The sequence below is a fragment of the Falco cherrug genome, chromosome 9 (genome assembly GCF_023634085.1).
Source record: "Falco cherrug isolate bFalChe1 chromosome 9, bFalChe1.pri, whole genome shotgun sequence".
Taxonomy (NCBI): domain Eukaryota; kingdom Metazoa; phylum Chordata; class Aves; order Falconiformes; family Falconidae; genus Falco; species Falco cherrug.
This window is the reverse complement of record NC_073705.1, coordinates 27,103,888-27,131,744: the sequence shown is the minus strand read 5'-3', so window position 1 is coordinate 27,131,744 and position 27,857 is coordinate 27,103,888. Positions and strand designations below refer to the sequence as shown.

Below are 27,857 nucleotides of genomic sequence, written 5' to 3'. Positions count from 1 at the left end.
GACACAGGAACACACAGGCAAGAAGTTGTTCACTTACGACTGAGAGCAGACTCTTGCCATCCTGTCCTATTTCAATTCACAATACTGAATTTGCTTCTGTCCCATCTGAGTCTTACATCCAGCTTTGCATCGGTTCAGAGGTGACAGCCATGGGGGGCAGACCTTTCTGAGGTAGCATCTGCAGGGCTTTTGTCTTGGGGTGATGCATGCCACATCAAGTATGCCATTGGCCAACTGTCATTCAGGTGATTAAAAATACATAAATTAGGAGATTAGTCCGGCAATTAGGTGCAGTGAGTATCTGCCAAATTATCTTTTCTCCCTGCAGCATTCAGGTCTGTATATTTCACGGAGAGGTGTGGCTTCTTTTCTACATCTGTGAAGATCGGATGCTAGGCATTTAATTACAGCAAATCAAGCAACATCTGAATTCTTTTGCAGATCCTTCTTCAATATATAAGGCAAAGAATTAAATTAATGAGCATGTGAAATGAACAGGGCCCAGTGCATCAAACCTTGCTCGAGAAGGGACATAGGGCGTATGTCCATCCCGAACCCTCAGCCCCTTTGCTGCTTCAGGTACCACATAAGCTAAAACAGCTTGTTGCCTCAGTTTCTCCATCTGGAGATGGAGGAAAAGAGGAAGAACGAGGAAAGAATTCACTCCTTTGGATTACTTTTGAGATTAATGTTTCCAGTGTGTGTAAAGGGTGGTCAAACAGTCACATGTCCAATTTCTTAGTGCTCCCATTCACATGTGTGCTAGTGAGTGGTCCAGGCTGCTGGACCCCATGAATTTCAAAGCTAAAAGAACCTGGGCAGCATCTACTCGCTGCTCTGTGTTTTATTCTGACACTCATTCCTTGGGTCACGCCTCTTACTCTGAGCATCCTCTTGGGATGTAAATTCTGACATGTGTTTACCCAGGTCTCCAGCAATGGTGGCTTGGGCTTCATGCGTATTCCTGTTCTTGTGATTCTTCATAATTATACCTTGTTTGTGGTTGCCTGGTTTCTTGTGTAACCTCTTGAGGGATGATGTGCCTAGAAGGCACAAACACAGGCTTTGTAAAGGGAATGTTTACCTATGTTTGCTTTGTTGCTGCATAGCGCTTCAGAGTTAGAGCCCTTTGCAAAATACCCAGCGTCCTTAGATGCAAATGTGTTCAGTCTTGCCCCAAATCTAGCAGTCTGTCCAGCCACCCTTCTCCATGAGCTCTTTTTGCATGTAGATGGTACCCTCCCACTGTCTCACAACCCCCCCCTCCCCCTCATCCCATCTCTCTCCTCCTTCACAAACGTCTGAGCTGAACAGCTGGAGCTCATCGTTGCACCCAGCTTTTGGGTGAAGAATTCGTGGGTAGTGTCGTGACTTAAGGCAGCAGATGTTCCATGAGCAGATATGACTGTGCCTTCCTCCTTGTGTTTGTCATGATAATCATGACGTTAGCACCTTTCCCGGAGCTGATGCTTGTTTCAGATGAAGTTCATGGACTGACTGCATTGTCTCTATCGACTTCTAAGTACAAATTACAAATTGGCTTTCAGCTGCCCCCACACGAATACAGAAGGTGGAGAGGAATTATAATTCAGTGCAAACTGATCCTGCTCTATCACACGGCATGACCAGACCCCCACTACCTGACAGGATTGATACCAAGAAATTGCATGTCCCTAATCAGCCAATTCAATTGATATCACTAATACCAAGAAATGTCCTGACTTACTAGTGGGAAAGCCCTGAAGTTCTGGCAAGCTGTTTCAGTGCTCCCTGTTGCTACAGCACAGGGAAAAGGCAAAACCCCAGAATCAGTGTGATCCTGTTTTGTCTGTCGAGGGCCCCTGTGATCACAGAGCATATTTCTCACCCTGCTCAACATTTTCTGCAGGAAGAGCTGACATAAGCTGGCAAGGACAGCAAGCAGCCCCTCCTTCTCACTCCTTCTCCAACCAGTGTCAGGAGCAAATCCAAAGACTCTCTGATAAAGTGCACCGAGATACGATCACAGCAAAACCCTGGTGCTGTTTTGCATTCCTCCCCACGGTGTTAACTGCAGGCTGCGGTGTCAGGCAAAGCGAAGCCCACCCCTCACAGAAGCTGAACACGTTGCTAAGGCAGATCTATATGGACTCCTCCTTTCACTGTCTCTATCTTGATCCTCCAAGGGGAAAAGGGTTGAGCACATAATCTGTCAGCCATGGGTATAGTTTAATATTCACAGTGCGGTACCAAGATTAAATTGGTGCCTGGTGACTAAAACTCAGAGTGGATTTGGTGAGAGCAGAAAGCACTTGGTCCTTCTGGGAGCGGGTCTACCATGCAGTGAGCTATCACGCAAGGCACAGTTAGCAGCATGCATGATGCACGCGTGAGTGCCTGTAATTTAACAGATGACTGCACAGAAATGTTCCCTGTGCTATTATATGGATGTCCCCTGTGTCTCTAGTTCAAACTTTTTCAAAATCTTTTTTATACAACGGAAAGATGCCTCTTTCCATTATAATTTGCCTTATGCTTACACCATAAAACGTGAAGCTTTTATGTTGACAGTCCTTACTCGAGACCTCTTACAATTCAAGGACAGGCACAGAGAGAGACTAAAGAAAAGGAATTGAGAAAGAACGGGGATTTTTTTTGTTGGTTGCACACAATTGGGTTCAGCAGGATGGAAGGTATTGTACGATGAGGAGCTTGAGTTGCCTGTCTAAGGGCCATTCCAGTCCTGTGTTTCTTTGTGGGCTCACTATATGATGAGCTAGCTGGAAATACAGTGTTCACAAAGGATGTAAAGAAAGATGTGACTCACTCTCACTTAATCTCTGTCCCACCTCTGCTCATGAGCTTCCTGCCTGTGGATGCAGCTGATGGACTTACCAGAGCAGGACCCCATATACTGACAGCACCGAATGTTGAGAGGCTCGTGTTTGAGCAGGAGCTCAAGGCCAGCACTGCCACGGCAGCACCCTGACTGGCATGGTCATCCCTTACTGCTTCTGAGAGAATGAGAAAGGATGTGAAAATGGGGTGCACATCTCACCCATATTGCGATCTAAGGCTGGACAGGATGGGAATGATTCCTCAGCCTGGCCTCCTGCATCACACGCACCAAAAGAAATCCTCATCCTGATTTCAGCATCAGATTTTGGTCAAGATTTTCACTATTTCTTATCAAGTCATATTATTTAACCTCAGAAGGCTTCCCCTTCCCTGAAAGTTATGTACCTGAGTGGTTTCAGAGAACAAGGGTCTTTTGGCTCTCTGGGTGGGGAAACCATGGCAGTAACTGTTTTGAAGGTAGAAACGTCTACGTGTGGCTCCTGACCAGGAAGGGCTATTCTTACATTTACTAGGAGGACGGAGAGATGCGGGTGGAGGTGGATGGATAAGTGGACAATTTCACCTTTTGGAAGGAAGCTGAACATTAATTGTTTGTTCAACAGAAGGAAGGGAAAAGACATTTTACAGCCCTGACATAGCTGAACTGAAGCTGCCCTCAGCCTTCAGCATTTGCTGAAACTCCAGATGAAGCCTGCAAATGTGTGTGTCTCCAGAACCTACTGCCCCCTTTGAAGAAAAAGGTAACGAAAACGTGCAACAGACCAGCATCAGCTGTGGATTTATTTTAATGTGGTACCAGCTGAGCTCCTCTGCATCCTGGTTTGTGCTCATCGCAGCAGAAATCCCCCTGTGGCTGAGGGGCTGCTGGGGTGAGGCCAAGGGGAATCTCACCAGCTTGTATGGCCCTGGCTGCTTCCGTGGAGCAACTCGTGGCCTGGGTGGCTGCCGGGTGGGCAAGGCAGGGAGGACCCCCACGTTTGCTGGTGGGCAGGTGTGGTATTAACCCAGGACCTTCTCTTTCATGTCAAGAGAGCGCCACGTGTGTGTGTGGTATGTGTGCAGGTATGAGTGAGTTTGTGTCAGCAGCACGGATGCTGTGCAGCTCCGTGTGGCTGTGCAGAGGCTCAGCTCTGCACAGAGGGCTCCAGCCGTGCAGGGCAGTCCCAGTTCATGTGGGGTGTGTTTATGTTGCAGCGCCTTTCAGAAGCCACAGGTGCAGGCAGTGCCCCATGCTAGTGCTTCACCAGTACAAGCTCCTGACCCTTCATGGGAGTGGGGCTTGCTAGTGAAGTGTTTCCCTTCACCCCATTTCTACCCTGCCCGCTTCCCTGAGCTTGGCTAGAGCTCCTCGTTGCTTTGAGCCACGGGGGCGGGTAAAGCGGTGGGTGCAGGCACCCGCTTGGCCTTGCTGGGTAGGTTGGGGACCAGTAAGGGACCTACTCGCCCCTCTACCTGCCTTCTTGCCCACCTGCCGCAGGGCTGGGAAAGGAGCTGCCTGCCCCTCAGATTTGCCTTCCCCGGAGCCCTGCTTGGACATCCGTGAGAATCCCTGTTGTTTTAGGACAGTCCTGTCCCCGCCCCGCACGCTGCCGCTGCTTGGGTGGATGTTGGTGCGTGACACAGCTTTTTTTTTTTTTATTTTGGGGGGGGGGTGGATTCTGGGGTCACCCTCAAATCCCCTTGCCTTTGCTGGCCCAGGGAAGCGGGTTTAGGGCCAGCAGGTGTGAGAGCGGGCCCCGTAGCATCGTCCCGGAGGTGGACCTGTGTCGCTTCACAGGGTGCTTTCCCCGCGGGCTGGGGGGGCAATAACGACCCCGGCCCGGGGGTCTGCGGGGGGAGGGCTGGCTGTGCTTGCCGCCGAGATCCCGGGGGAGCCGGGCCGGGCCGGGCCGCTGCCGCCGCCCCCGCTGCGGGGCCGCTGTGCGTGCGCCCGGGACCGAGCCGGGGGAGCGGGAGGGGGTCCCGCGTGTCCCCACCTGTCGCGCCAGCGGTGGCACATCTGGGCGACGCGCGGCGGCGCGCCCCCCCCGCCGGGGCGGAACAACTGTCTCCATGGCGACGGGGCTCGGCGGGGGGGCCGCGGTGCTGCCGCCCCGCCCCGCCGTACCGAGCCGCGGCGGAGCCGGCGCGGCCCCGCGGAGGGCGACGGCACCGTGGGGCATGGGGCCCGGCGGGCGGCGGGCGGCGGCGCTCCCGGCGGCCGAGTGAGCGCGGGGGACGCCGGAGGAGCGCTGCTCCCCCCCGCCGCTGCCACCGCCACAGCCCCCGGGCACGGACCTTGCGCGGTGTCGCCCGCCCGGCTCGGATGTCGCCATGGGGAGCCGCTTCTCCAGCATCCCCGCGCTGCCCCGCGGCGGCCAGGGCCGCCTGCACCGCGCCCGCCACCACCACCTCAAAGGTACGGCTCGGCCGGCACCCCCGGCAGGACGGGCACCCCGTACCCCGGGGCACCCGAAGTACCCGTGCAGCCTGGAGCGGGATGGGAGCTCTGGGCACCCCGAGGTGGGATGGGCACCAAAGCAGGACACGAACCCTGGGCACCCCAGGGACCCCACACCGGGATGAGACCCCTAGGCACTCGTGGCGCCCGGAGCACCCCGCGCCGGACAGGCTCCCCGGGCACCTTGGGGCAGGATGGGCTCCCTGGGCACTCCGGCCGGGTTGGGCTCCATGAGCACCCCGGGCACCTCGGGACAGTCTGGGCTCCCTGGGCACCCCGCGGTGGGATGGCTCCATGCCTGACGCCTCATGCCGCCTGGTGGTGTGACCCCCCCTGCCCAGCTCCCAGCCCTGCTGCTTCTTGCCCGGCAGTGCCCCGTGGGTGACTGGTGGTTGCACAGGTCTCCCCAAGGCAGCAGCACCCCGGGAAAGCAAGGGTCAGTGGAGTCGACCACCAAAGCATCTCCAGGTGTTTCTCAGTGAACGAAATCATGGCTTTGGTGCCTTTCCTTGGTGCTCCAGGAACGTGTCTGGGGGGGGTGGGGGTGGACGATGACTGTCAGTCCTGTTTGGAGGAGGGCAGGGTCTATGTGGGGCTCCTTGTCCAGCTTACACGGTTATTTTGTTCCTCGTAAGGATGAAATCCCTTTTCTGAAATCCTGGGGCACTGTTGGATCAAACTGAATGGGGGTGACTTCTGTAAGGCAAGCAGGAGTGACTGCCCAAGGTCTCCTCTGTCCCTGCCCTTTTTTACCCTCTTTCTCTGTAAACCAGCTGGTGGTGGCAGAAAATAACCTGTCATCCTTGAAAGGGATTTCCTTGGGCAGCAATACACACCGTATTTGTTCACCGCTACCTGGGTACTTCTTCACTAAGCACGTTTTCACAGCCAAAGGCGCTGAAGGATGGGGATAGAGGATGTCAGACATCTCTCTGTAAGCAGGGAATGAGAGAAGGTGCTGCTCCCACAGCCATTTCAGATGATCGGAACTTGTTGCAGCTTCCCCAGCGTGTTGCAGAATAAGCAGCTGCTAGTGTGTAAAATAGGGATGTTGCTGTTCACCCTCATTTTTACTGAGCTTTTGGATACTTCTTTGGCATAGTTTAGGGGAGTGGAAATGGTTAATGATGGGCTGGGCAACTGGTCATTACACTGAAGGATTTGCTGACAGTTGCATTATTCTTCCATTACACCTCTCTGCTCCCTTCCTCTGTGCTTGGATGATTTGGAAGGGTTGCGTGAACTGAGGAGGATTTTATCATAGCTTTTTTAATGTCAAGGAGACGTTACGAATGCTTACTGCTCTGTCATGGAGAAAGTCAGTCAGAAACTCGGCCTAGACAATGCCTGTGCTTAAAATTCGACCTGCAAGGAGGGGGATGCTGAACCCTAAACAGTGAACCATCATCCTCTATCAATGCAAACATGAAGGCACACACTGATGCTGTAGTAGTTGGTATGCAATTGTAAACTGCCAGGGAGGATTTGTCTCTTAAGAATCATGCTGTCAGCTGGAAATCTTTCTGGAGCAACCTTAAGCAGATAAGAATTTATAAATTGGAGCCAGAAGGGACACTGCCACTTAATCCATTATCAGTGGCTTACGTGAGATTTTGAAGATGCTCTGCATGAATCACCTGATTTTGGGTGTGCGGGTTGTGTGTTAATGGCACTTTGTTTTTTTCTTTCTTCCTTTAATTTCCATTTTAATTAAATTTCTACCTGTGCTGAGGCAGCAAGCATAAATGTCCTCAAGACTAATACAGCAGAACACTGAAATAATTTTGGAGTAAAGAGTTAACAAGGCATTGCCTTTGTTGTAAAATCCAAGCAACTGCCAGGGACAATATGTGCCTTTTCTGTCTTTTTTTTTTGAAACTGGGTTGCCTTAGGTCCTACATTTAAATGCAGAACAAACAAGTCTGATTGCATCTGACAGGTTCCTGTAAAATGGTCTGGAGGCATAGCAGCGAAAGTGAAAGTATGAATGTCACACAGTTTTGTTACATGTCTGCCATTTAACATTTTATAATGTGTCTTTTAATTGAAGGTCCCCAGTTGTTCTTCCCGCAGCATCTGGCCCAGTGTTGGGGATACTGAACTCTGATAATGTGGCCACCGTCTAGTGCTTTCCTTCTGCCATGACCTCTTCCTAACCTGATGCTGGGGTGATTTAGGCTCATTCTTGCTAAAGAAAAAGCTATGATTGCATTAAGTTTCCCAAGGTGGTCTGGGGACTCTGAAGTCAGTCCCTGAACCTTTCAAGTTCATCTCTGCTATATATGAAGTAAGACCTCTGTAGCGGTGTTCCCACAAGTACTGAAAATTTTTATACCTTTCTGTTAGCCCGACTAAAAATGGTCACTTTTAGTTGAGTAAATCTTTTGAAGACCATGTAATACTTCTGGTGGTATCAAAGACATAACACACAAATATAATTTCAGACCGGCATGGCTGGCAGAATACTTACTTTGCTTTTGATGGCTGTGCATAAAAAGGAAAGCACCCAACTTGGTTCTCAGACTTCAGCTGCAGTTTTACAACCAAGCAGCTGAAATAGGCAGGTCTTTACTGAAGGTGCCAGCAACAGTAAACCTGGAACCCCAGGCTGATGATTTTAGAGTTGCTTTTAGGTAGGACATTACTTTAAAATCTGCTATGTCCAGCCCTTTATAAAAGGACTTCACATTGCTGTTCACTAGAAACTGCTACTCATGAGCACTTTGGAAGTACCTATCCAAAGCAGTATGTCATGCCTGGGTTGTTGATCCAGATTTGGATGTCACAGTTTGCTTGCAGGCTTTAGCTGGTTTGGAGATAGTGAAAACTAAGGTCAGTGGAAACAGAAGTCCTCCAGGACCACAGCTGATCAGATGCCATGGTCCTGATGTGGCTGTTAATCTTAAAGTCATGGCCAGTGGTTGGAAGGAGGTTGTCACTTGGTGATACCATGCTGGGGAGGTTGAGGTGAGATTATTTTCAGCATTTCTGTGAGTATTTCCCTTCCTGTAACCCAGATGTGGCTGTGTCTCTGAGGTGACGGAAGGTGATCCATTGTGTGCTTTCTATACACAATGCTGAGCAAAAGATTATGACTATCTGATAACAATCTCCTTAACGATGCAGCCAGATAAACTCCAGGAAATTTTTGCTGTCCACCCTCTCTGAAATATGGTTTGACATAACTATCACAAAAGGTGTGTATGGCTGTTCGGAGTGGAACCGAGTGGGAAAACTTGAGCTGTATCTAATCTGGATTCTGAGATGATAAAGGTCAACCTTTGCATCAGTGGCTCTGTGTACTGTTCATTTACTAGTGCCAGGGCAGTCTGGCTTGAACTGTTCCAATCAAGGAGACTATTATTTCTCAAGACATACATTCCCAGTTCAACCCATCTCCCTGCCCCAGGGCTCTTCCAAGATAGTCTATTCAACCTCGTGTCTTGATGTGAGTGTAGCTCAATAAATTACCCTCCTTGCCTAGTGTTATAACCTCCAGATCTCTGTGGCTGTTGCGTTCCTCCTTTAGCTACTGCTTAGCCTTGCTGGATGTATTTAACTCTTCCTTCTGTCATGTGTGGGCTGCGTACCCTGTTAGGGCTGTTGTGTAGTTCCCAGATTTGCTGGTCTAGGGTGCTAGAAATGCTGGTTTTGCTATCCCTTGGGTCAGAGGTGAAGCACAGGACTGGAATGCCATTTCCTGGGCTCCGTGGGCAAGCAGCTCTTTATCCTCACTTGTCTCTGTGTCCTCAGCTTCAAGAAGGCTTAGCCATTTCTGCAGACGGCAGATCAATGTTACATTGTAAAAGCTAAGAAGTATTACTGTCTACTCTCTTAAATCCTTTCCTCCAGCTTCCTATTTAGGCTTGCTGCTTGTTCCTGAGCCCCCTCTTGCCTTGGAAGGTAGATCTCCGCAGTGAGTGACAGCAAGAAGGATTTCTTCCTCTCCGTTTTCTCACAGGTTAATGCACCTATGCTATTTATGCAAAAGAATGCACGCACTATATTACAGAGACAGCCTGACCTAGTCAGAGATCCTCTTTTCAGTAGTGGCTGATTACTCATGTATTATTCTTTATTATTTGTATTACAGTGGCATCTGGAGGCTCCCATTGCGATCTGAGTCACGTTGTGCTGGGTGCTTCCATGGTCCCCTGTACTTACTGCTCATTCATACAGATAGCTCTTACTCATGTGTCTGAGTGATGTCTGTGGGATGATTTGGGCTTTTGTATCTCCAGAGTATCGCATGAAGCAGACTGGCACCTTGGCAGGAGGGTTCTTCTTAGTCCCTTCTTTTGCTAGGAAACCTGAGGTCAGAGTCAGCAGTGATTTGCTGAATCTGGCTGCAAGCCCCCAGAAACACAGCCGGTTGTGCAGTGTTTTGCTAAGGGGGCAGGGGTCTTGCTGCTTTTCCTGGCCCATGGGGGATGCCAGTCATGATTATACAGTCTTTGCCTGCATTTTGCAGTTGCGGTTCTAAACTTTATATCCTGCTGGCACAAAAATATGTTGGGCTTTTTTCTCCTTTCACTGGTATTTTATGAGCTTCTGAAAGACACGCGGAAGATAGTAATCTGGCTGGTGTAGGCATTTCAATAATTGTATGTTGTTGATAGGAAAGACTGTCCTGCTGCCAACTCCATTTTGTGCACTTGCACTTGCTAGATAAAACTGAGTGGGGAGTAAAGGGATGTCAGCAGCTGATGATCGTGGGGACCACAATTTGGGGTGCAAGCAGTGCACTGGGGGGCGATGCCAATAGTGATGCTGCGAGATAACCTCAGCTGCCATTGCTGCTCTAATTGGTTCTTCTTTGAAGTACTATTTAATTTTCTTTCACTGTTAGAGAGTCAGAAGGTTCATCGTTCAAGGCTTTGAGGGATGCCTCCTGCTTCCTGCCCTTCTGCTTTCATTGTGTCCTGGGTCGTGCTTGTTTCTCTCTGACCCGTCAGTGTCTCTGGGCTGCAGGTGTAAAGTTTTTCCTGCCTGTGGTTCTCAGGTTTAAATGACCTTCTCCCAAGCGCTAGATTTTTTTTCCCAGGCTACTGAACTTTGATATATTGCGTTTAAACTGCCTAAAGTGCTCAGTGATCCAAACACAGCAATTTATCAATCTTACTTTTCCTTTCTCATTGTCCTTTTCATAAGGTGCTGAATCCTGTTGGTGGAACAGGTAATGAGCTTGACAGAAATTTCCAAGGAAATCATGTGGTGCTTTGCCCACAGGTGATGCTCTGTATTTCTCAAGGGCAAGAAAGGCTACTTTTGAAAATCGGTAGGAACAAAAACATCAGGGGGTGGATTGAGCTGAAAATGTTAGCGGAAGGCTGACTAGCAGTTAAAAAAGTAAATTAAATACTAGAACTTATAACGAAGCCAAACAGAAGAAAATAGAAGCCATGACTAGATTGTTGTATAAATCTGAATATTGTGTGTAGTTCTGGTTCTTCCCCTTCCGCCATCTTAAAAATGAGACAAGATAACTGGAAAAGGTTCCGAAGAGGGCAACAGGGACAGACAGAAGTCTGGATTAATTTTATGTAAGGAATGGTTGAATAAACTAGGACTCTTACCTCTGGAAAAAGGGACAACTAGGATGGGAAATGATTTGGCATGTAGAGAAGGGGCAGAGCTTCACTCTTCACTTTCTCTTCTAGCACAAGAATTAGGAGGACATCAAATGAAGTCGGTAGATTCCAGCTCCTTTTGAACAAAGGGAAGCTGTAGCTGTCTGCAGTGGCTAGCAGCTCCGTAGAGCTCATTAATAGCGGATGTTATGGATGCTAAAATGAGTCCAATTTTAGGGGAGGCTGGAGGAGGTCATGAAAGAGGAATCCTTTGAAGTTTGCTATGTACAAGGACCACACATTCGCCCTGCTCCTACGGACTTCCCAAGGGCATCTTCCTATGGCTACCTGTGTGTAGCTGATAAGGATAATGCTGAAATGAGAACTTCAAACTTCTCCACAGCACCGAAAGCTGGAACTGGGTTGTTCAGACAGTGGTAGACAGAGGGATAGAGCTTGCACTGGTGTTGGCTGGTCTCTAGCTGGATCCATCCTCCTTTTCATGAATGTCCCTGCCTGGGTGTTTACGGAGTGGTTCATTGCCTTGCCAGCCTCAAAGTCGTGCACAGAATGTTCAGGCTTTATTTGGGAGACAGTAGAGATTGTGTCGAGGTCTCTGTGCAAGCTTTCGTGGATGAGGCTGTGTCTCCTGCACTCTGTGATTTTGACACATAAAGGTGCTTTTGCATTTGTGGGCTCTTTGGAGTAAGAGAAAGCAGGTTCTCTGTGCTTACATTGACCTCCCAAATGACAGAGGCCTGAGTAGCCCCCACTTCTTTTTCTTTCCTATACTGTTGGAATAGCAGCTTTTGTGGATATCCCCATATTTGGGGATATTTCTAATACAGAAGCTTGGAATATTTCAGATTTGGCAGCTGTTCTTAGGTACTGCTGCTAGGATAATGGCAGAAACCAGCTACTGCTGCATCGCTGAAATTGTTGCCCATGGCAAGTACGTAGTAAGTACGCGTTGTTTTACTTGGCAGTGCATACCTTCATGGTAGCTACTTATTTCAAGCTGGGGTTCCACACATGCTCTGGCTTGATATTTTAGGGCATCTGAGTAATCCAATTCTGAACTGTCCTGAGGAGCAGGATCTGCACGCCTGTGTTTCGGGATTGTCTCCATCCAGAAATGGTTCATCTAAGATTAACCTTAATCACAGCACTATGCAGGTGCTCAGCACTGCCAGATGCTGCCAACTGCCAGATCCCAAAGTAGTTTCATATTTTATTCGCAGCACTGTGCATGTGCTTGCTTCTGTGCCAAAACCTGACAAATCTCGGAGTAGTTTTGGGGACAAGAGCTGACTTTTAACTGAAACTTAGGCTCTGGCAATGGTTAAAGTTTCTGCTGTGACTGTGATACCTATACATGAACCTGAGCTACCTTTTAATCTAGCTCTGCTAGGGTGTTGCCAGCTCTAGCTGGGGAGGAGAGCAGACCCTTGGATACTTACCCATACTAAGGTCTTGGTTTATGCAATTATGTTGTTAAAATTGAGGTGGGGAAGCTTTTCATCTTCATTCATTCTTGGAGATCTTTTGCTGGTAAAAGCATGTTGTATATAAGATTCTAGTTCATGTTTACACTGCTGGTTACTTGGCCTTCCAGTTACAGGAGTAAAATAAGATTGTGTTGTAAAATCATAGGGCGGAGAACGTCATGGAGGTATTATGTTTATACAATTCTCCATTAGTCCACCTCGGTTCGACTCTTTGCTGAAGCATAGGGAAGGATTCTGAGAAAACTGTCAGGTCGAACCTCAGGGCTATTTTACACAAAACTCTGAGAGGTAAATGTTAATAGTTCTCAGCCAGCCTCAGACATAAAATAATACGCAGATTTTGTTAATTAAACCCCCCCCCTACTTAATGTAGACATTTTTTGGAAAAATCAGTAATAAAATTTTAGACAAACTCTAAAGTACTGGCATTGCTTGCAGAGTCTCCTTCCTCTCTTTGTTCCTTTGTATTTGGTATTTAGGTTTAACGCTGGTAACGCTGACACTTCCAGATGTTCCTGCATGTGTGGGTTTACACACATGTGCACTGGCATATGCAGGGATTCTCTGTTGACTGTTGATCTCATCATTTTTATGATACGGCCAGAACACATCCTATGTCTAGCATGAGGACCTGAGAAGATTGATCCAGCAAAGCAATGGCTGGGGAGCTCTGTAATTAGCCAGTGTCAGTAACTAGCCAGTGGGGTAGCAAAGAAGGACCCTGGCTCCTGAAGAGACAAGGGACCATGGGATGTTGGGCAGAGCTGGAAATTTTTTGGATCCTTTGTCCCAGTGGAATTAAGGAGCTCTTTTAGGGTATTGGTTTCTTACTTGGGGGGCTGAATGGGAGCATGGAAGTCTTTGCAAGCAGTCCCTGTCTGGACATCCCTCTAGCTTCACCCTACTTGAAAGCTGTAGCTCACACCCTGACCCAGTCAGAATAAATGTAATCATGTTATGCTTGATTCATTCTAATTTAGATTGACTTCCCTTATGTCAACATACAATTTAAAACCCCCACTGATCATCTTTTATCCTCTGTTAGGCATAAGCTCTGCTTGATTTCCCTTTAACTGCTACTTGGATGGAGACGTGACTGCGTTTCGTGCTCTGCTGCTCATCAACACCATCTAATGTAAAGCTTAGTGCTAGAGTCTTAACTTGCCACTGGACAGGCTTTTGCCAGATAAGCCAAGCAGCTGTAGATCCAGAGCTTATTTACCATCTCGATTCCAACTCTTCATCAGAAGATTAGTTCAAATCTCCTCCTTAAGAGATACCTATTTAATATAGCATTTACTTATATTGGGGGCACTCAGGATTTCTTTCATGTCAGTAACTGGTACCATTGCATTTTTAAATATCTATCTGTCTTGTAGATCAATTTTGTCCATGATGAATGCTTGGGTTTTGTACTTAACACGTATTTACTAGGTAGGAAGGGAAGAGATGTTTTCCTATAGAAGTATTGAGTCACTATAGAAGACAGGACACAAATAACTGTAAATGTTGCAAACAAAATTGTGTATTATGTGAGTGAGTGAGTCACTTGCATAGATGTCATAGAAAATGGGAAAGAGAAAATGTGCCTCACTAATTATGTTGTGGCATTTCAGCAAATCCAGAAAGAGAAGCAGTTGAAATAACTTGCTTTATTAAAAAATGCAGTGAATGTATTATAAGGGACCTGGGTAACCTCTGATGTTAGCACCGGGTTTGTACGTTCCCACTCCCATATCTGTGTATCATTTAGTGTACCTGTTTTAACAGTACAACCCTCAACAATTACATCCCTTAATAGGCACAGAATAAAATAAAGGTGCAAAAAGCTCTCCCTATTTAAATCCACAAATACCTTTTGTTTCTAAAGGTTTAGACTTGAGATGCCAAGTGATAAGTACTGACAGCTGAGAGCTTTGCTCCTCCACTTGAAATCTGTCCCGCATTAGTTGTGGCAGAAAGTTCTCACCATCTGCTGGATGCCTTACGGCCTGTGGAGATCATCTGGTGTTCGGTGCATTTCCTTCGGACAGTTGTTCTCAGACCCTCTTGGTGTGCACTGGAGGATTTAGCAGAGAGGTTGAGAGGCAGCTTGAGGTTTCAACCAGAGAAGTCCTGCAGGTGGGACCTGTAGCAGTGAATGGAGTGAGCTCTGGTTGCTCTTGCCCATGCGATGTGTGTTTGGTGGCTGAGCGTATACTGTCAGTCTCTGGTCGTCAGTTCAATGTGAAGCCCAGGATGAAAAATTACTGAGGGATGGGTGGGAACAGAGACTGAAGGTAAACTCCCAATTTGGAAATGTTAATGCTACATCCATTATTAATAACCCCACTGTGAAATAAAAAATGCTTTGCTGCAGACGAAGCTGTGACATGGGGAAGTGGCAGGCAAAATTAAAATTTCATACTTGCTGTGGTCTTACAATAAAGGTTTTGTGATACACACCCAGCAATGCCACTATAAATAGTCTTGTTATCTAATCTTCCAACTCAGAATATGACAGATTACAAGTAGGAAAACAGTTCGGTGTAGCTTTTAGCTATTTTCCCACTGCTTCCCTTGCTTCTACTGGAGCATTATTGCTGTGCCCCTTGTAATTCATGTGGAGACAACGTTATTCAGAAGTACAGAATGTCAGTAGGAGGAGGAGAGTTCAGATAAAACCCAGAAGATTTATGACATAGTTTAGATAAGGCCATGTAGGAACTGAGACGAGGGAATAATGATAATTTGCAGTCCAGCAGTGTTTCTTTGGGTGTGGTGAGAACTTCTTCATGCCAACTCCATTGGGTCAGATACGGAGCAGGGCATGTTTTAATAAGGTGCTCTACATGCTTGATTGCAGAGGGAACCCTTTTGCTAATAAATAATCCAGACACATGATACAGGATGGATCTGTCCACATGGGTCTAGGACCTGATCCAAAACCAACAGAAAGTCTTTAGAAAATTTTGCAGAGGCATAGCTAGCACAGAGACAACCTTTTTTTCCTTTTGATCTTATTTCCCATGGGGGTAGGAGGAGTTGGCTGGTGGCAAGGGTAGTACTTCTTCTCCTCTCTCTGCCCTGCTGGCGATGCAAATCCTCATTTCTGACCCTTCCTTGGAGCCCTCCCCAGCCTGTTTCACGCAGGGCACCTGAAGGCAGCGAGGGGGGCTGAGTCCTGGGAAAGCTCCCCTTGAGCAGGGGCAGCTAAAACTGACCACCTGCAGCTTTGTGCATGGACATGAATAACCCTTTCCACAGAGGACTGCAGGTCGCTTTCTAAACTTCCATGAAGTTTTCCCGTGGCAGCCATGGGAGGAGGCATGAGGGAGTATGGCTATTGAAGAGTTGGAGCCTCATGAGATTTGAATTTCTTTTTGCTCTCAGACAGGAGTTAAGAAGACTTTGAGTATTTGTTCAAACCCCAGTACTGCTCACCTGCTTCAGGGTGGCTTCCCTACCGGGTGGCTTGGAGGAGGCTCTCCACCAGCACCATGTTGGCACATGTCCAGACAGCTCAGCAGAGTGTGGTGGTGGGCACACACATGTTCTCCAGCCATGGGCAATTACAGAAATCCTCTTCTGTGCCTTTATCACACCTTCTCGTGGATGAGCTAAAGCAATGACAAAATTTGAGGAGCTGAGCCTCACCACACCTGTTGCAGGGAGGCAGGAAAGGGCTTGCACCATCCCCTTGTCCTAAAATAGGCTGATGTCTAGGGAGGTAAAATTATTTACGTTTTGCACAACAATTCAGCAGGAGAAAGACTCAACCCATCTGTTGAACACAGTAGTCCTACATCCATCAATTTCCATCAAGTTCATGTGATCCAGGCTCAAGATCCCCTTTTGACTCCTAGGGAAATGCTGGGACTAGAGGGCTTCCCTCTGTATTCCCAGTCCATCGATGCAGCTGAGCAGGCATTCACCTCCACCTGCCTGCGTCACCCCCTCCCTGCTCGGCACAGGATCAGCAGCATCCTGAGAGGAGGCGATAGCGTTCAGCTGCCACTGACTCACTCAGCTGGGCACTTCTGTCTCTTGCAGCCCTCTGGAAAGCATCCTTAAATGTTGCTAAAAGCATGAGCCAAAGGACATACCTGCCTTGCTGAACTGCAGGTACTGCTAGCAGTTCCTTCTACCAGCCCAGATTCTGGTATTTCAACTTAAAGTCCCAGGCATAAGCAATTACAAGTGCTGGCAGGTAAAAGGCTTTCTTGATGTGAACTTTCTCATGCTGTAGCCTGTTCAGAAGGAAGGAGAATTACCTTCTTCTGATTAGATTCTGCAGGCAGAGCAAATTTGCTGTTCAAACAGAGGTCTTGTATGTAGTAAAATGCTCCCAGGTATGTTTTTTAGTAGTGCTTCTGGGCTAAAGCAAGGATTTATTAGTAAGAGGCACCCAAACCATATTACACACTGAAGCAGAGCTGGAATCCTCAGATTCAGGATGCTGATTGAATTCAGTGACAGATGCCAAGTATTTATGTCCTTGCCCGAGTTTATCTGTTAAATTTGTAAGTGTTAAAAGCCGGAGTTATTTTTGGAATAAACATATTAAATAGTGATGGAGAGTTCCAGCTAGGTATGGGTAGGATAGTATTTTATTATTATGTGTGGTTGTCCAAAGTATATTGCTCAGAGTGTCAGAATAGAAAGCTGTGGGGATAATACATTGCTCCAGATTTGCACCAGAATACTTGAGTTGAGTTCAAAGAGCCTGGTGTCTTTGCTTGTGACATTGCTTGATATTGTGAAGGGTACAATGAAATTATATTTATTGTATAAGTACAGCTGAATAGAATATATTCTTTTGCAATTGTAATATTTGCTGTAAAGTTCCTGACAGTTTTCTATATTTCTGCATTTACATGGAGGGGGTATTTTAATGTTAGGTATGGTTTTTTAGCATATTGACTAATTGCCAGACTCTAGGGAAGCTGTTACTTGCCTTGGAAGCCAGTGCAAACACACCTCTTGGTTCCTTTTGCTCATCCCTCCTACCAGTAGTCTTTTGTGCTGCTTTGTTTAATTTCTTCTGTAACTTCACCTAAAATAGCTCCTGGCCTTTATTTTTGTTTATAGCTTGTTTATAGTTCCTAATAGCGTTAAATTGTTTTGATTTTATTATGTCCTCCTTAACGAGTATTTTGCCCTATTAGTCATTAATTAGCCTTTTGATCTTTCCACGGGCCATCTTGAAGCCCTTGAATGGTGTCTCTTCAGAGCTGAACCAAGACTCAGGGTGAGGGTGGACAGCAGAGCCATAAACTTCAGGCAAGTTGTCACATCTCCAATGCCTCTGAGCCATCTTGTGCCTCAAAAGTTAATGTTACTTACAAATTGCCTTCTGCCATGCTCCACCAAATACTAAGATGCTGTAATTACTTAGGGATGTGTGGATGTGGTGCTTAGGTACATGGTTTAGTAGTGGACTTGGCACTGCTAGGTTAACGATTGGACTCGGTGATCTTTTCCAACCTGAACGATTCTATGATTCCATTACAGTTAAAATCTCCTGATGTATTCAAATAAAAGCCAGACATATAGGGAAACACCCTGTAGAGGAAGGTTATAGTATGAAAGAAAAGATGTCTTGCTTTGTCTGCAGGTCACATTGACAGGCAAGCTAGAAATACATGTAAGAGATGGAGACCTAGATGTGCTGGATTTAAGGGGGAACTCCGTAGTTGCTGCCATTGGACTATTTTCAGGTGTTTGGATGAGTGAATGACCCAAATATAGTTTAAGCCCGTGACTATTTCATTTTAATAGCGATGCAAATACAGTAGGTGAAGGCTAAGAGCGCTGCATCTAATTTGGCAGTGTTGCTTTAGCAACATCGTGCAGGATGCAAATAGTCTCCTTGGTAACACTTCCTTAGTGTCATTAGATAAGCAATGATTATAAACACGGAAGCAGATCAGAATGAGAGACATGCTCTTGTGCTGTGCCTTTTTATAGCCCCAGACATCACGATTAGCAGGATGGCAAAAGGAGAGAGGAAAGCTGTTTTGAGAATTGCAGTGCTTGTTAGGGTTTTATATATTGTGCTTTGGAAAATCACACCAGTGGTGATGGGATTTTCTGACTTGGTTTGAATAAGGTTTTAAATAAAGGGAGTGGTGTCCCTGCCCACTGATGGCATTTGTCAGAGACATATGCTAAGTGTCCTCCTGTCTCCCCAGGAGATGCAGACTGGCATCTCTGCTAGCACCCTTCTCTGGCACCCTTCTGCCCTCTACTCTGATGGCATACTCATGTCTTGGTGAGTTTTGAATCTATAGGTTATGAAGGGAAGAGGCAACGATACCCCAGAGCTCAGTGTGAGTGTGACCCTCCCGTCTTCACCCTAGAGAGGAAGTGGAGGTTGAGGTGGTGGTGGAGGATCTCCTTCTGGGCTGGGGTCAGGTACAGGATCTGCTCCCCTTCTGCTGAGCTTCCCATGCCCTGGTGTCACTGCCAGTGGATTGCCTCTCCAGATTTTGGTTTCCCTGTTGAATTCTGAAGACTCTTTCCTAGGGATCAGCAGCACAGTAGGGATGAAGGTGAGAATGAGGTTACTTAGTGCTCAGAAACAGGGCAGTTGTTTCTGCTGTTGGCATTGTCACATAGAAAAGAGTAATGAATTGAGGCAGCTTTTCTGGCTCTCATGATAACTGATTTTTTTTCCTAAAGCCTCAGCTGCTGGGCTGAAGGGATTACATGAGAATCCTAGCTTTTGTTTAAATGCCTCTCAATTTTATACACTTCTCTGTTACAGAGAAAAGCTGTGAGGTATAAAAGAAATATGACCTAATGGCTCAAAAATCAGAAAGCATACAAAAGAACCACCAATGCTTTTGTTTTCAATTGATCTTTATTTTAATCCCACTGGTTGATGCCTGAGGATCTTATCCAAGGAATCTGAATGCCTGATAATGTCAACTGGAGCACATGAAAGACAGTGGAAGGAGCCAAGTTCACAAGAGCATCAAAATAAGTTTATTCTGGTTTGAGATAAAAGTATAAAAGAGCAGATGGTTTTATTTTATCATGAGCTTGACCCTGCATCAATAGAGGCAGACAATTGGTGGACTTTTGCATTTTTTTGGAAAGAAATCCTCTGAATCAAAGCTAAGCCAGACCCTTTCAGCCAAACAGCCTGTTCTGTGACCTTCAGTCCACACAAAAGTCCAGTGACTGGAGACTAGCCCATCCAAGGGTCCCTCTTTCATTTCAGTGGTGTGCAGCACCTTGCAATTTAGACACATGGCAAAACACTGACTGCAATTTTTCCTGTTCTAATGCAAAAGGTAATTCAAATGTCAATAGTCTCTCTTTACAGGGAAAACTCAGTATAATAATAATAAAAAGACCAACCATCCCCCACAGCCCTTTTTTGCTCCCAAATCTTCTTGGAATTCATCCATCTTCATATCGTTCATATCTCATGGCCTCTGTTGTAAATGTCAGTGCTAATTAATAAGACCTTGGCCCTCCGTGTAGTTAAGATGAGTAACAATCCAGTGTTTGTTTGTGAGATAGGTGCCCTTACATCTCCCCTTCGCAGGGGAAGGCACTGGGGCTGTTAAGCCTTGCACATGACAAGCTGCAAGAGGCAAAGTCTGAAACACCACTCTACTTCTGTAGTGTCAAAGGCCAGCAGGTGAAGCTCTTCTGAGCTGCCTGAGAGAATTGTTTCCTAAAGCTTTTAGAGATTAAAATGGAAAGTCTGAGGTCCCCTTACTGAATTGCCCCCATCTCAACCCATCCCATCCTTGTTCTGGGCTCCTGGGAGCCCACTGGAAGGTACTGGTGAGTTTTCTGCTTTGTGAAGGAGACATTGAGGTTGCTGGACCCATGGGATGCCATTCCAGCCCTAAGACAAAGTGTTGCTGCTTTCCCTGTGCAGCATAATGGCCTTCATTCAGCGGGTCTTGGGACTGATGTGAAGGCAGTTTGTCTCTGCATCCAAATTGTTCTGCAGTAGAGGGATTGAGCAGCAGTTCCTCACCACCATGGCCCATGGCTTAGTAGGACATGGGAATTTGGGCAAATTACTCTGCTAAATGGGAGCTCGGCCCTCAACCTGCCCTTCCCTCTGCTGTATTCAGAATAGAGTGTTTCTCTCTGGGACAGCTAAGTAACTGTGTTGCTGCTACATGTTGATTGGGTACCGAGTTCTTAAACATTTGTAGGCATCACTTTTTAAGCCATCTTGGGATTGGAAAATGGTCTTTCTCCCTGATATTCCTGGCGTGTTTCTGCTGCAGATGGATGGAAGCTTGTGCTTCCTGGGGGAGTACCCAAATGGCAGGAGGGTAAGTGAGTTTTTTCTGCATGCCTTCTCATGGTACTTTGGGATCTCCAAATAAAAATGTATGGGGGGCAAGAACAGACCTAAATCCTCTCCTCGTCATTGGTCAACACATATGTCTTTGTAGCTCTTCACTGGGCTCTGATTTGGCAAAACCAAATGTGGAACTGTAGAGGAATGAAGGCAGTGGGTTGATTAGCATTGATAATGTGCAGCTGTGGCCTTGCCTGGAAGGCAGTGGGTTGGTTGACATGGATGATGTGCAGCTGTAGCTCATTCCAGCTAAGTAGTTAAATAGCCCTGAGGATGGGTGGTTGGATGGAGGTGGAGTAGTGTGGTCTGACCTCTGGAGGAAGGAGAAATGGCATGGACAGTAGAATCTTACTGATGGCAAAAGCCTTGTTGCAGCCTACTGGTTTGTTTGTGCTGCAACAATTAGTGCCCAGTGTGAGGCTGCTGGACTCTGACTACAATAACTGGTGCCCAATGTAGCTGAGACAAGCGGGAGAGCCTGTGACCTGAAACAGGCACTGTGAGAGGTGAGCTGTTGACAACTAATCAATATGGGTGTATTTGTTGTCTATCTTAACTCAAATTACAACTTTTGGTTCCCAATGTAGATGGGGACTAATAGATATAGGTGCAGAAGAAGAAAATTCTACATTAACAATGCTTATAGATATATTTGAAAAAAGAACCATAAAGTATAACAAGAAGGCAATAAGTACTTTGCTAGGATGTTGCAAAGTAAATGATGTGCTGGTTACGCCGAAAAATGTCTCCAACGTTCAGACATGGCAAAATGCTGGAAAATTACTTTTTGAGGCTGCCTCGAGAGGGGATAAAATTGCAACAAGATCACTAACAACATGGAGATTAGTCTTAAACTTACTAGAACAATTAAAAGTGGACAGGGAGACATTCTATATTTGCAATGAAAAAAAAGGTTTAAAATACGATGAAATGGCAATAAGAATTCTGCTAGTGTGGTGTAAAAAGTATGATTTGGCAGTTATGGTGAGAAAGGTTTTCAGCATTCAGACATGGCAAAGCATTGGAAAGGTACTTCTTGAGGCTGCGTCGAGGGGAGACAAAATTGCTACAGCCTTGTTAACGACATGGAGGTTGATCATAGATTTGCTAGAACAACCAGAAGTGGACAGAGAGACAAACCCTGTGTTAACAATGCTAATCAACCCACTGCCTTCACTCCTCTACATAGAATTATCCAGGATGATTTAGACCTGATTGTGACTTGGTCTAGCTGAAGAGCTGGCTAGCATTTTGTTCCCATGAACACCATAAAATGCAAAGCACTGTCATGTGTGACATGAGCCGGCTTTCTTGTTGGTCATAGCCCAGGGTGTGGTTCAGCCTGAGACTCATTTTTCATGTCAGGTAGGATCATGTCAGCTCATCTGAATGTGTGCAGTCCTTTTTTCATCTCTGGGGGTCTCAGGGGGCTACATTGCCCCTGATGACCCCCTGGGATGGTTGATGCAGCCATGCTGCAGCCTTGACCTGAGCCAGCTCAGGCGCTTCTGCACTTGCACTGCAGTCTCATCCTGAATAGCACCTCTGCATGATGCCGATTCATTGCCTGTTCGGCAGAAAGAGCAATGCTTTTGTATTCCCAGCCCTGCTTCCTGCAGCACCTGGGTTTTCCTTGGAGATCACCCGTTCACACTTGGAGCCAGCCCCACTCCTTGGGGCTGATGGGCACACGGGACCCCATGGTGAGGCTGTGAGCCAGAATCCCCAGCCTTACCTCACACCTGAGACCAGAGGGCTCTTGCCACTGTGCAATTGCAAGCTCCATTTAAATCGGGGGTTTAATATGCACGAGGCAACTCTGGCTTTTCTGAGACCTTGTGTTATTTTTTTTGTCTATAGTGGGAATCAGGAGTTTCACACCCCATTGTGGCTTCCTACCCCACAAGGAAATTCCTTCTTTTCTCTCTTGATCAGTTGATGCTGTAGTTTTGCAATGCAGCCTCAGTTAGAGGTGAGAGAGCCGTGTGGGATTGCAACGTGGTTCTGACAAGGGATGCGCCGTCCTCTCTGGGGCAGTGACAGTGTTCCCCAGCTCCTAATCTGCATCACTCCTGTGTCCTGTGCCCTGGTTGCTCCATATCTGCCAGCCAGGCTCCCCCCCTGCCAGCCACCCAGGGCCAGATGCTGCCCCTTGCCTACCTCCCAGCAGCCGGGGCCATCTGTAGATGGGGACTGAAATGTGTCCCCACAATAGGAGGGCATCCCAGTGCACTGTTCAGCAAGTGAGACTCCTTTCCTGAACTCCCCAGTTCTGACCTCCGGTTCTCCCTTTGCTGCCTGTTTCTGTGAATACTCTCCTTTTTTGCATTTCTTCATAGAAGAATAAAAGAGATCGCAGACAAAAATCCTTCCTAAGCAGCTGGGGCAGCCGCAGGGCAGCTCTCCCTTTGACACAGAAGTCCCTAATTCAGTATTCACCTCTGACAACAGATGACTTTTTGCCACTGTTTTTTGCTCAGATACGGGTGTTATCATTGCTCACTGGGCACTTCCTCTGCAGCTGGGAGCTGCTTTCACACTGTGCAGTTATCCGCCATGTCTTAGACTGGCACCCTTCTCTGTTATTTTTATATTTTTAGTGGCCTTCCTTGTGCAATAATATGAATTATCTTCTTTTTTTTTATAAGCATCTTAGCAGAATATTAATGTATATAATTAAGATAGTATTTGACTCTTGAATCACACTGTTCATCCCAAAATTGGCTTAATTACACAGCTGCTGCTCTAGAATGAAGCTGTGTTTGTTTAAAAGCTTCAGTATGGAGATGGGGCAAAATTTCTCCCTCCAAGGAGAAAACCTCCATTTCAGATTTCTAGCTATGTTGCAAACAGTGGCTTCTCTATTTTAGGGAGGGGAAGAAGTCAAGGGGATAGTATTGCTGATTTTTATTTTTATCCTCTATGTAGGGAGTGAGCCACAACCCCCCTTGATGATTTTTTTTTTTTTCTGCATTATTGAAGGTAGAAGGCACGAGGGTCTTGCATTTCTTGGGTTGGTTCCTGTGTCATTCCTCTGGTTTTCCCCTCTCCCCCTAAGATCTTGAAATGTAGGTGTCCCTAACAGCCAGATGAAATCTGTTGGATAAAGCACCTGCTTTTCACCAGCTTCCAGTTTGCAAACCATAAACCTAGCTTTAACAGCAGCCTTAACCTCTCAGTGTTACAACAACATGGAAGAAAAATGCCTCCTGGCAAGTCTGCAGGATTACTTCAGCTTATTCGAGACAGCTGAGAAGTTATGTTCAATTTTGCTGTCAATTCTTTAGCTTTAAACATTGCTGCTGTAAACTATCAGCCCCTCCTGTGAGTACGTTCATGTTTGGAACTATGCAGTAAATCAGATTAGAGCTGCCCTTTATTAACTCTGATGCACAAGATTTCAGCAGTAGAGGTTTGATTCGGAGAAAATGAATGAGGATAGTTAAAGTCAAATATAAATAGAGCTCATTAAAAAACAAACAAACCAGCCTCTGTTTCATTATGTGACTCTTAACTGCACTATGAGAATAGAAGTAGCTCTCATTAAAGTCCCCTGGCAGCCTTGTTCTCTTCATCTTCTTCTGCAAACTCACTCACGAGCTCTTGGGGACATGAACCCAATCTGTACGTTGGAATGGGAGAGAAAGGGAGAAGGCAAACAGAAGAAGCCTGCGTGTACACACAATAAAATGAGTATAGCCCTGCTGGCACATCCCCATCCCATCCAAGCTCCTAACTGTGTCTGTGCAGAGTACCACCACTCCCCTGCACCTGAGACCCCTCTCCTATGCTCTCAGCAGCACCCTGTCCTCACCTGGCTGGCTAAGCCAGGGGATCCCCCTGATTTCTCCTGCTCTGCCCCATGCCTCGGTCAGGGTTCGTGCTGTGGGTGCTGGTGCTGCTGTGGAGCCAGCTCTGCGTTTCCTCCCCATGTACTACTGCAGCTGGCTGGTACCTGGCGACGGGCTGTGCAGCGGGGCCAGGATTGCTCCCTGGCTGCGGGAGAGAGCATCCCCTCTGTGCCGTCCTGACCACCACAGCAAAGCCCAGCACTGCCTGTGAAATGAAAATAAGCTCCTTATTCCCAAGCATGGTCTGTGGGGAGCCTCTGCCCTTCCATCAGCACATCTGCAAGAAGAGCTCAGAGTCTGATTTACACGCTCACCATCCCTGTGTAGGTGGATTTGTTCATTTTTACTGGGTTTTTAAGTACATATGTTTTGGGGGAAGGGAGAAAGTAAAACAGCAGTGATGTAGTCAGAGCATGGAAAAAATCCAGCTACGGGAACAAAATACGGTGTGTAGCAGTCTGTGCTGAGGAAGGAGAGGTTGCGGAATGGTACCCAAAGCTTCCAAGTCGTTAATGTACAGTCAACCATTAACTTTAATGAGGCTTCAGGTATTGCCTTAATGAATAGGTGTGCTGGGCTGACCCTGGCTGGATGCCAGGTGCCCACCAAAGCCGCTCCATCACTGCCCTCCTCAGCTGGGCTGGGGAGGGGAAATATAACGAAAGGCTCAAGGGTTGAGATAAGGACAGGGAGATTGCTCAGCTGTTACCATCATGGGCAAAACAGACTCCACTGGGGGAAATTAGCTTAATTTATTACCATTCAAATTGGAGTAGGATAATGAAAAATAAAACTAAATCTTAAAACACCTTTCCCCAACCCCTCCCTTCATCCCAGGCCCAACTTCACTCCCCGTGTCTTCCCCCTCCTTGGCACAGGGGCTGGGGCTGGGTCAGTCCCTCACGCCCTGTCCCTGCCACTCCTGCCCCCTCAGGGGGCTCCTCACACTCTGCCCTGCCCCGGTGTGGGGCCGGGAGACAGTTCTCCATGAACTTCTCTAACGTGAGTCTTTCCCACAGGCTGTGATTCTTCATGAACTGTCCCGGTGTGGGGCCCTCAGGAGGTTGAGGGGGATCTGCTCTGCCGTGGGCCTCCATGGGCTGAGGTGGAGGATCTACTCCACCGTGGGCCTCCATGGGCTGCGGGGGGGATCTGCTCTGCCGTGGGCCTCCATGGGCTGAGGTGGAGGATCTGCTCCACCGTGGGCCTCCATGGGCTGAGGGGGGGATCTGCTCCACCGTGGGCCTCCATGGGCTGAGGTGGAGGATCTGCTCCATCGTGGGCCTCCATGGGCTGAGGTGGAGGATCTGCTCCATCATGGGCCTCCATGGGCTGAGGGGGGGGATCTGCTCCGCCGTGGGCCTCCATGGGCTGAGGGGGGGATCTGCTCCGCCGTGGGCCTCCATGGGCTGAGGGAGGGGGGATCTGCTCCGCCGTGGGCCTCCATGGGCTGAGGGAGGGGGGATCTGCTCCAGCATGGGCCTCCATGGGCTGAGGGAGGGGGGATCTGCTCCGCCGTGGGCCTCCATGGGCTGAGGGGGGGATCTGCTCCGCCGTGGGCCTCCATGGGCTGAGGGAGGGGGGATCTGCTCCAGCATGGGCCTCCATGGGCTGAGGGAGGGGGGATCTGCTCCAGCATGGGCCTCCATGGGCTGAGGGGGGGGATCTGCTCTGCCGTGGGCCTCCATGGGCTGAGGGAGGGATCTGCTCTGCCATGGGCCTCCATGGGCTGAGGGGGGATCTCTCCTCCATGGGCAGAGGACACAGCCTGCCTGGCCATGGGCTCCACCATGGGCTGCTGGGGAATCCCTGCTCCGGCACCTGGAGCCCCTCCGGCCTCCTGCACCGACCTGGGGGGCTGCAGAGCTGTTGCTGTCGCATATGTTCTCATGCCTCTATCCCACTGCCATTTTTTTGTGCAGATTTTTATCCTGTTCTTAAATGTTATCCCAGAGGTGCTGCCACCATCGTTGATGGGCTCAGCCCTGGCCAATGGCAGGTCCATCTTGGAGCCGGCTGGCATTGGCTCCATTGGACATGGGTGAAGCTTCTGGCAGCTTCTCACAGAAGCCACTCCTGTAGCCCCCCGGCTACCAAACCCTTGCCATGCAAACATGATACAATAGGACATGCTTACCTTCATGAGACCCTGAGCATGCAGGTACAGTGGATGGGGAAAGAGTCCTGGAAAGGGTGTTGCACAGTGTGTGAAAGGGAGACCTGTAGTTCTGGAAAAGGAAGCTACTTGTAAAGCAGAGCTGAAACATACATTCTTTTAGAAAGGGCCTATTAAAGAAAAGGCTGTGTGAGTCTCAGTACTGCTAGTGAATAGCACAAGTGGGAGATTAATATTCGGCTTAAGGGAATAAAATTTGAGCAAATCTATTCCCACGTGAACAAGAGAGCTCTAAAGCAAATAACAGTTTTATGCTATTTACAGTTGCACTCCTGGAACACTTGTGGAGCCTGCAAGGGACCTGGCTGTATCAGTTATGTTTTTCTCATGGTTCCCCCCAGTTAGAAGCACCAGTACAATCCCACTGTTATCACCAGTTCAATCCCAGCATTAGTAGCCCTGGGAACACAAGGTGAGAGAGTCCTTGGTATTTCAAAGCAATGCATCATCTACTTCTGCTCCCTGCAGGCTTAACTGGCATGATGCCTGGGTGCCTGCCACAAGGGCTCCCACCACTCCAACTTCATGTGGAAAACCATTCTAAAGTTTTGTTTAACTTTAATTCATGATCGCAGAGCAATTTGCTGTGTGCAGATGAAAATCGGTGGAGAAGTGTTAGCTCGTCGTGCTTTAGTAATTTTTATATATGCATATGTTTTACAAAAAGAGTTGACGCTTACTCAGAACCTGGACTGGACTGTGCTCGACTGTTTAATTGCTGTTCACATAGAAGTAATTTGCAAAGTGTTAATTTCTGAAATCAATGCACTCTGGTCCAATAAATATTTAATGCTTCCATCTGCCATTTTTAGGTTAGTTACGAACCCTGCTAGATGAAGTCTATGAAACAGTTGTCTGCTGTTGACATAAAGAAGGGGTTTGAGATCCAGCTTGTGTGGAAACCTAGAAAAAAGCCTATTTCCTGAATCCAGTTATATTGACTTTTCTAGATTAAATACGGATAGGGAGAACATTGCATATGGAGACAGGTTAATAGCAGACAGGCCTATGTAAAAATACATCTTAATTTTATGAGGGGAAAGACATCGAGTCTTCCCTAGTGAAACTACAACTGCAGATTCTAGTTCTGAATTTTGGGAGGAATCTAGCTGGAGCATGCAGCATCTTTTCTGGTAGGAAAAGCCTAATAAAGTGAA

General features: G+C 47.5%; 1 protein-coding gene across 1 annotated transcript in view; it reads left to right on the top strand.

Annotated features, from left to right (window-relative positions):
- Positions 1-4,936: 4,936 nt before the first annotated feature.
- NEURL1 (neuralized E3 ubiquitin protein ligase 1) overlaps positions 4,937-27,857 on the top strand; it is a 165,704-nt gene continuing 142,783 nt past the window's right edge. The window contains exon 1 of the mRNA XM_055721224.1: positions 4,937-5,236. Coding sequence (XP_055577199.1) covers positions 5,152-5,236 — 85 coding nt within the window. The 5' untranslated portion in view covers positions 4,937-5,151. The remainder of the gene's footprint in view (positions 5,237-27,857) is intronic.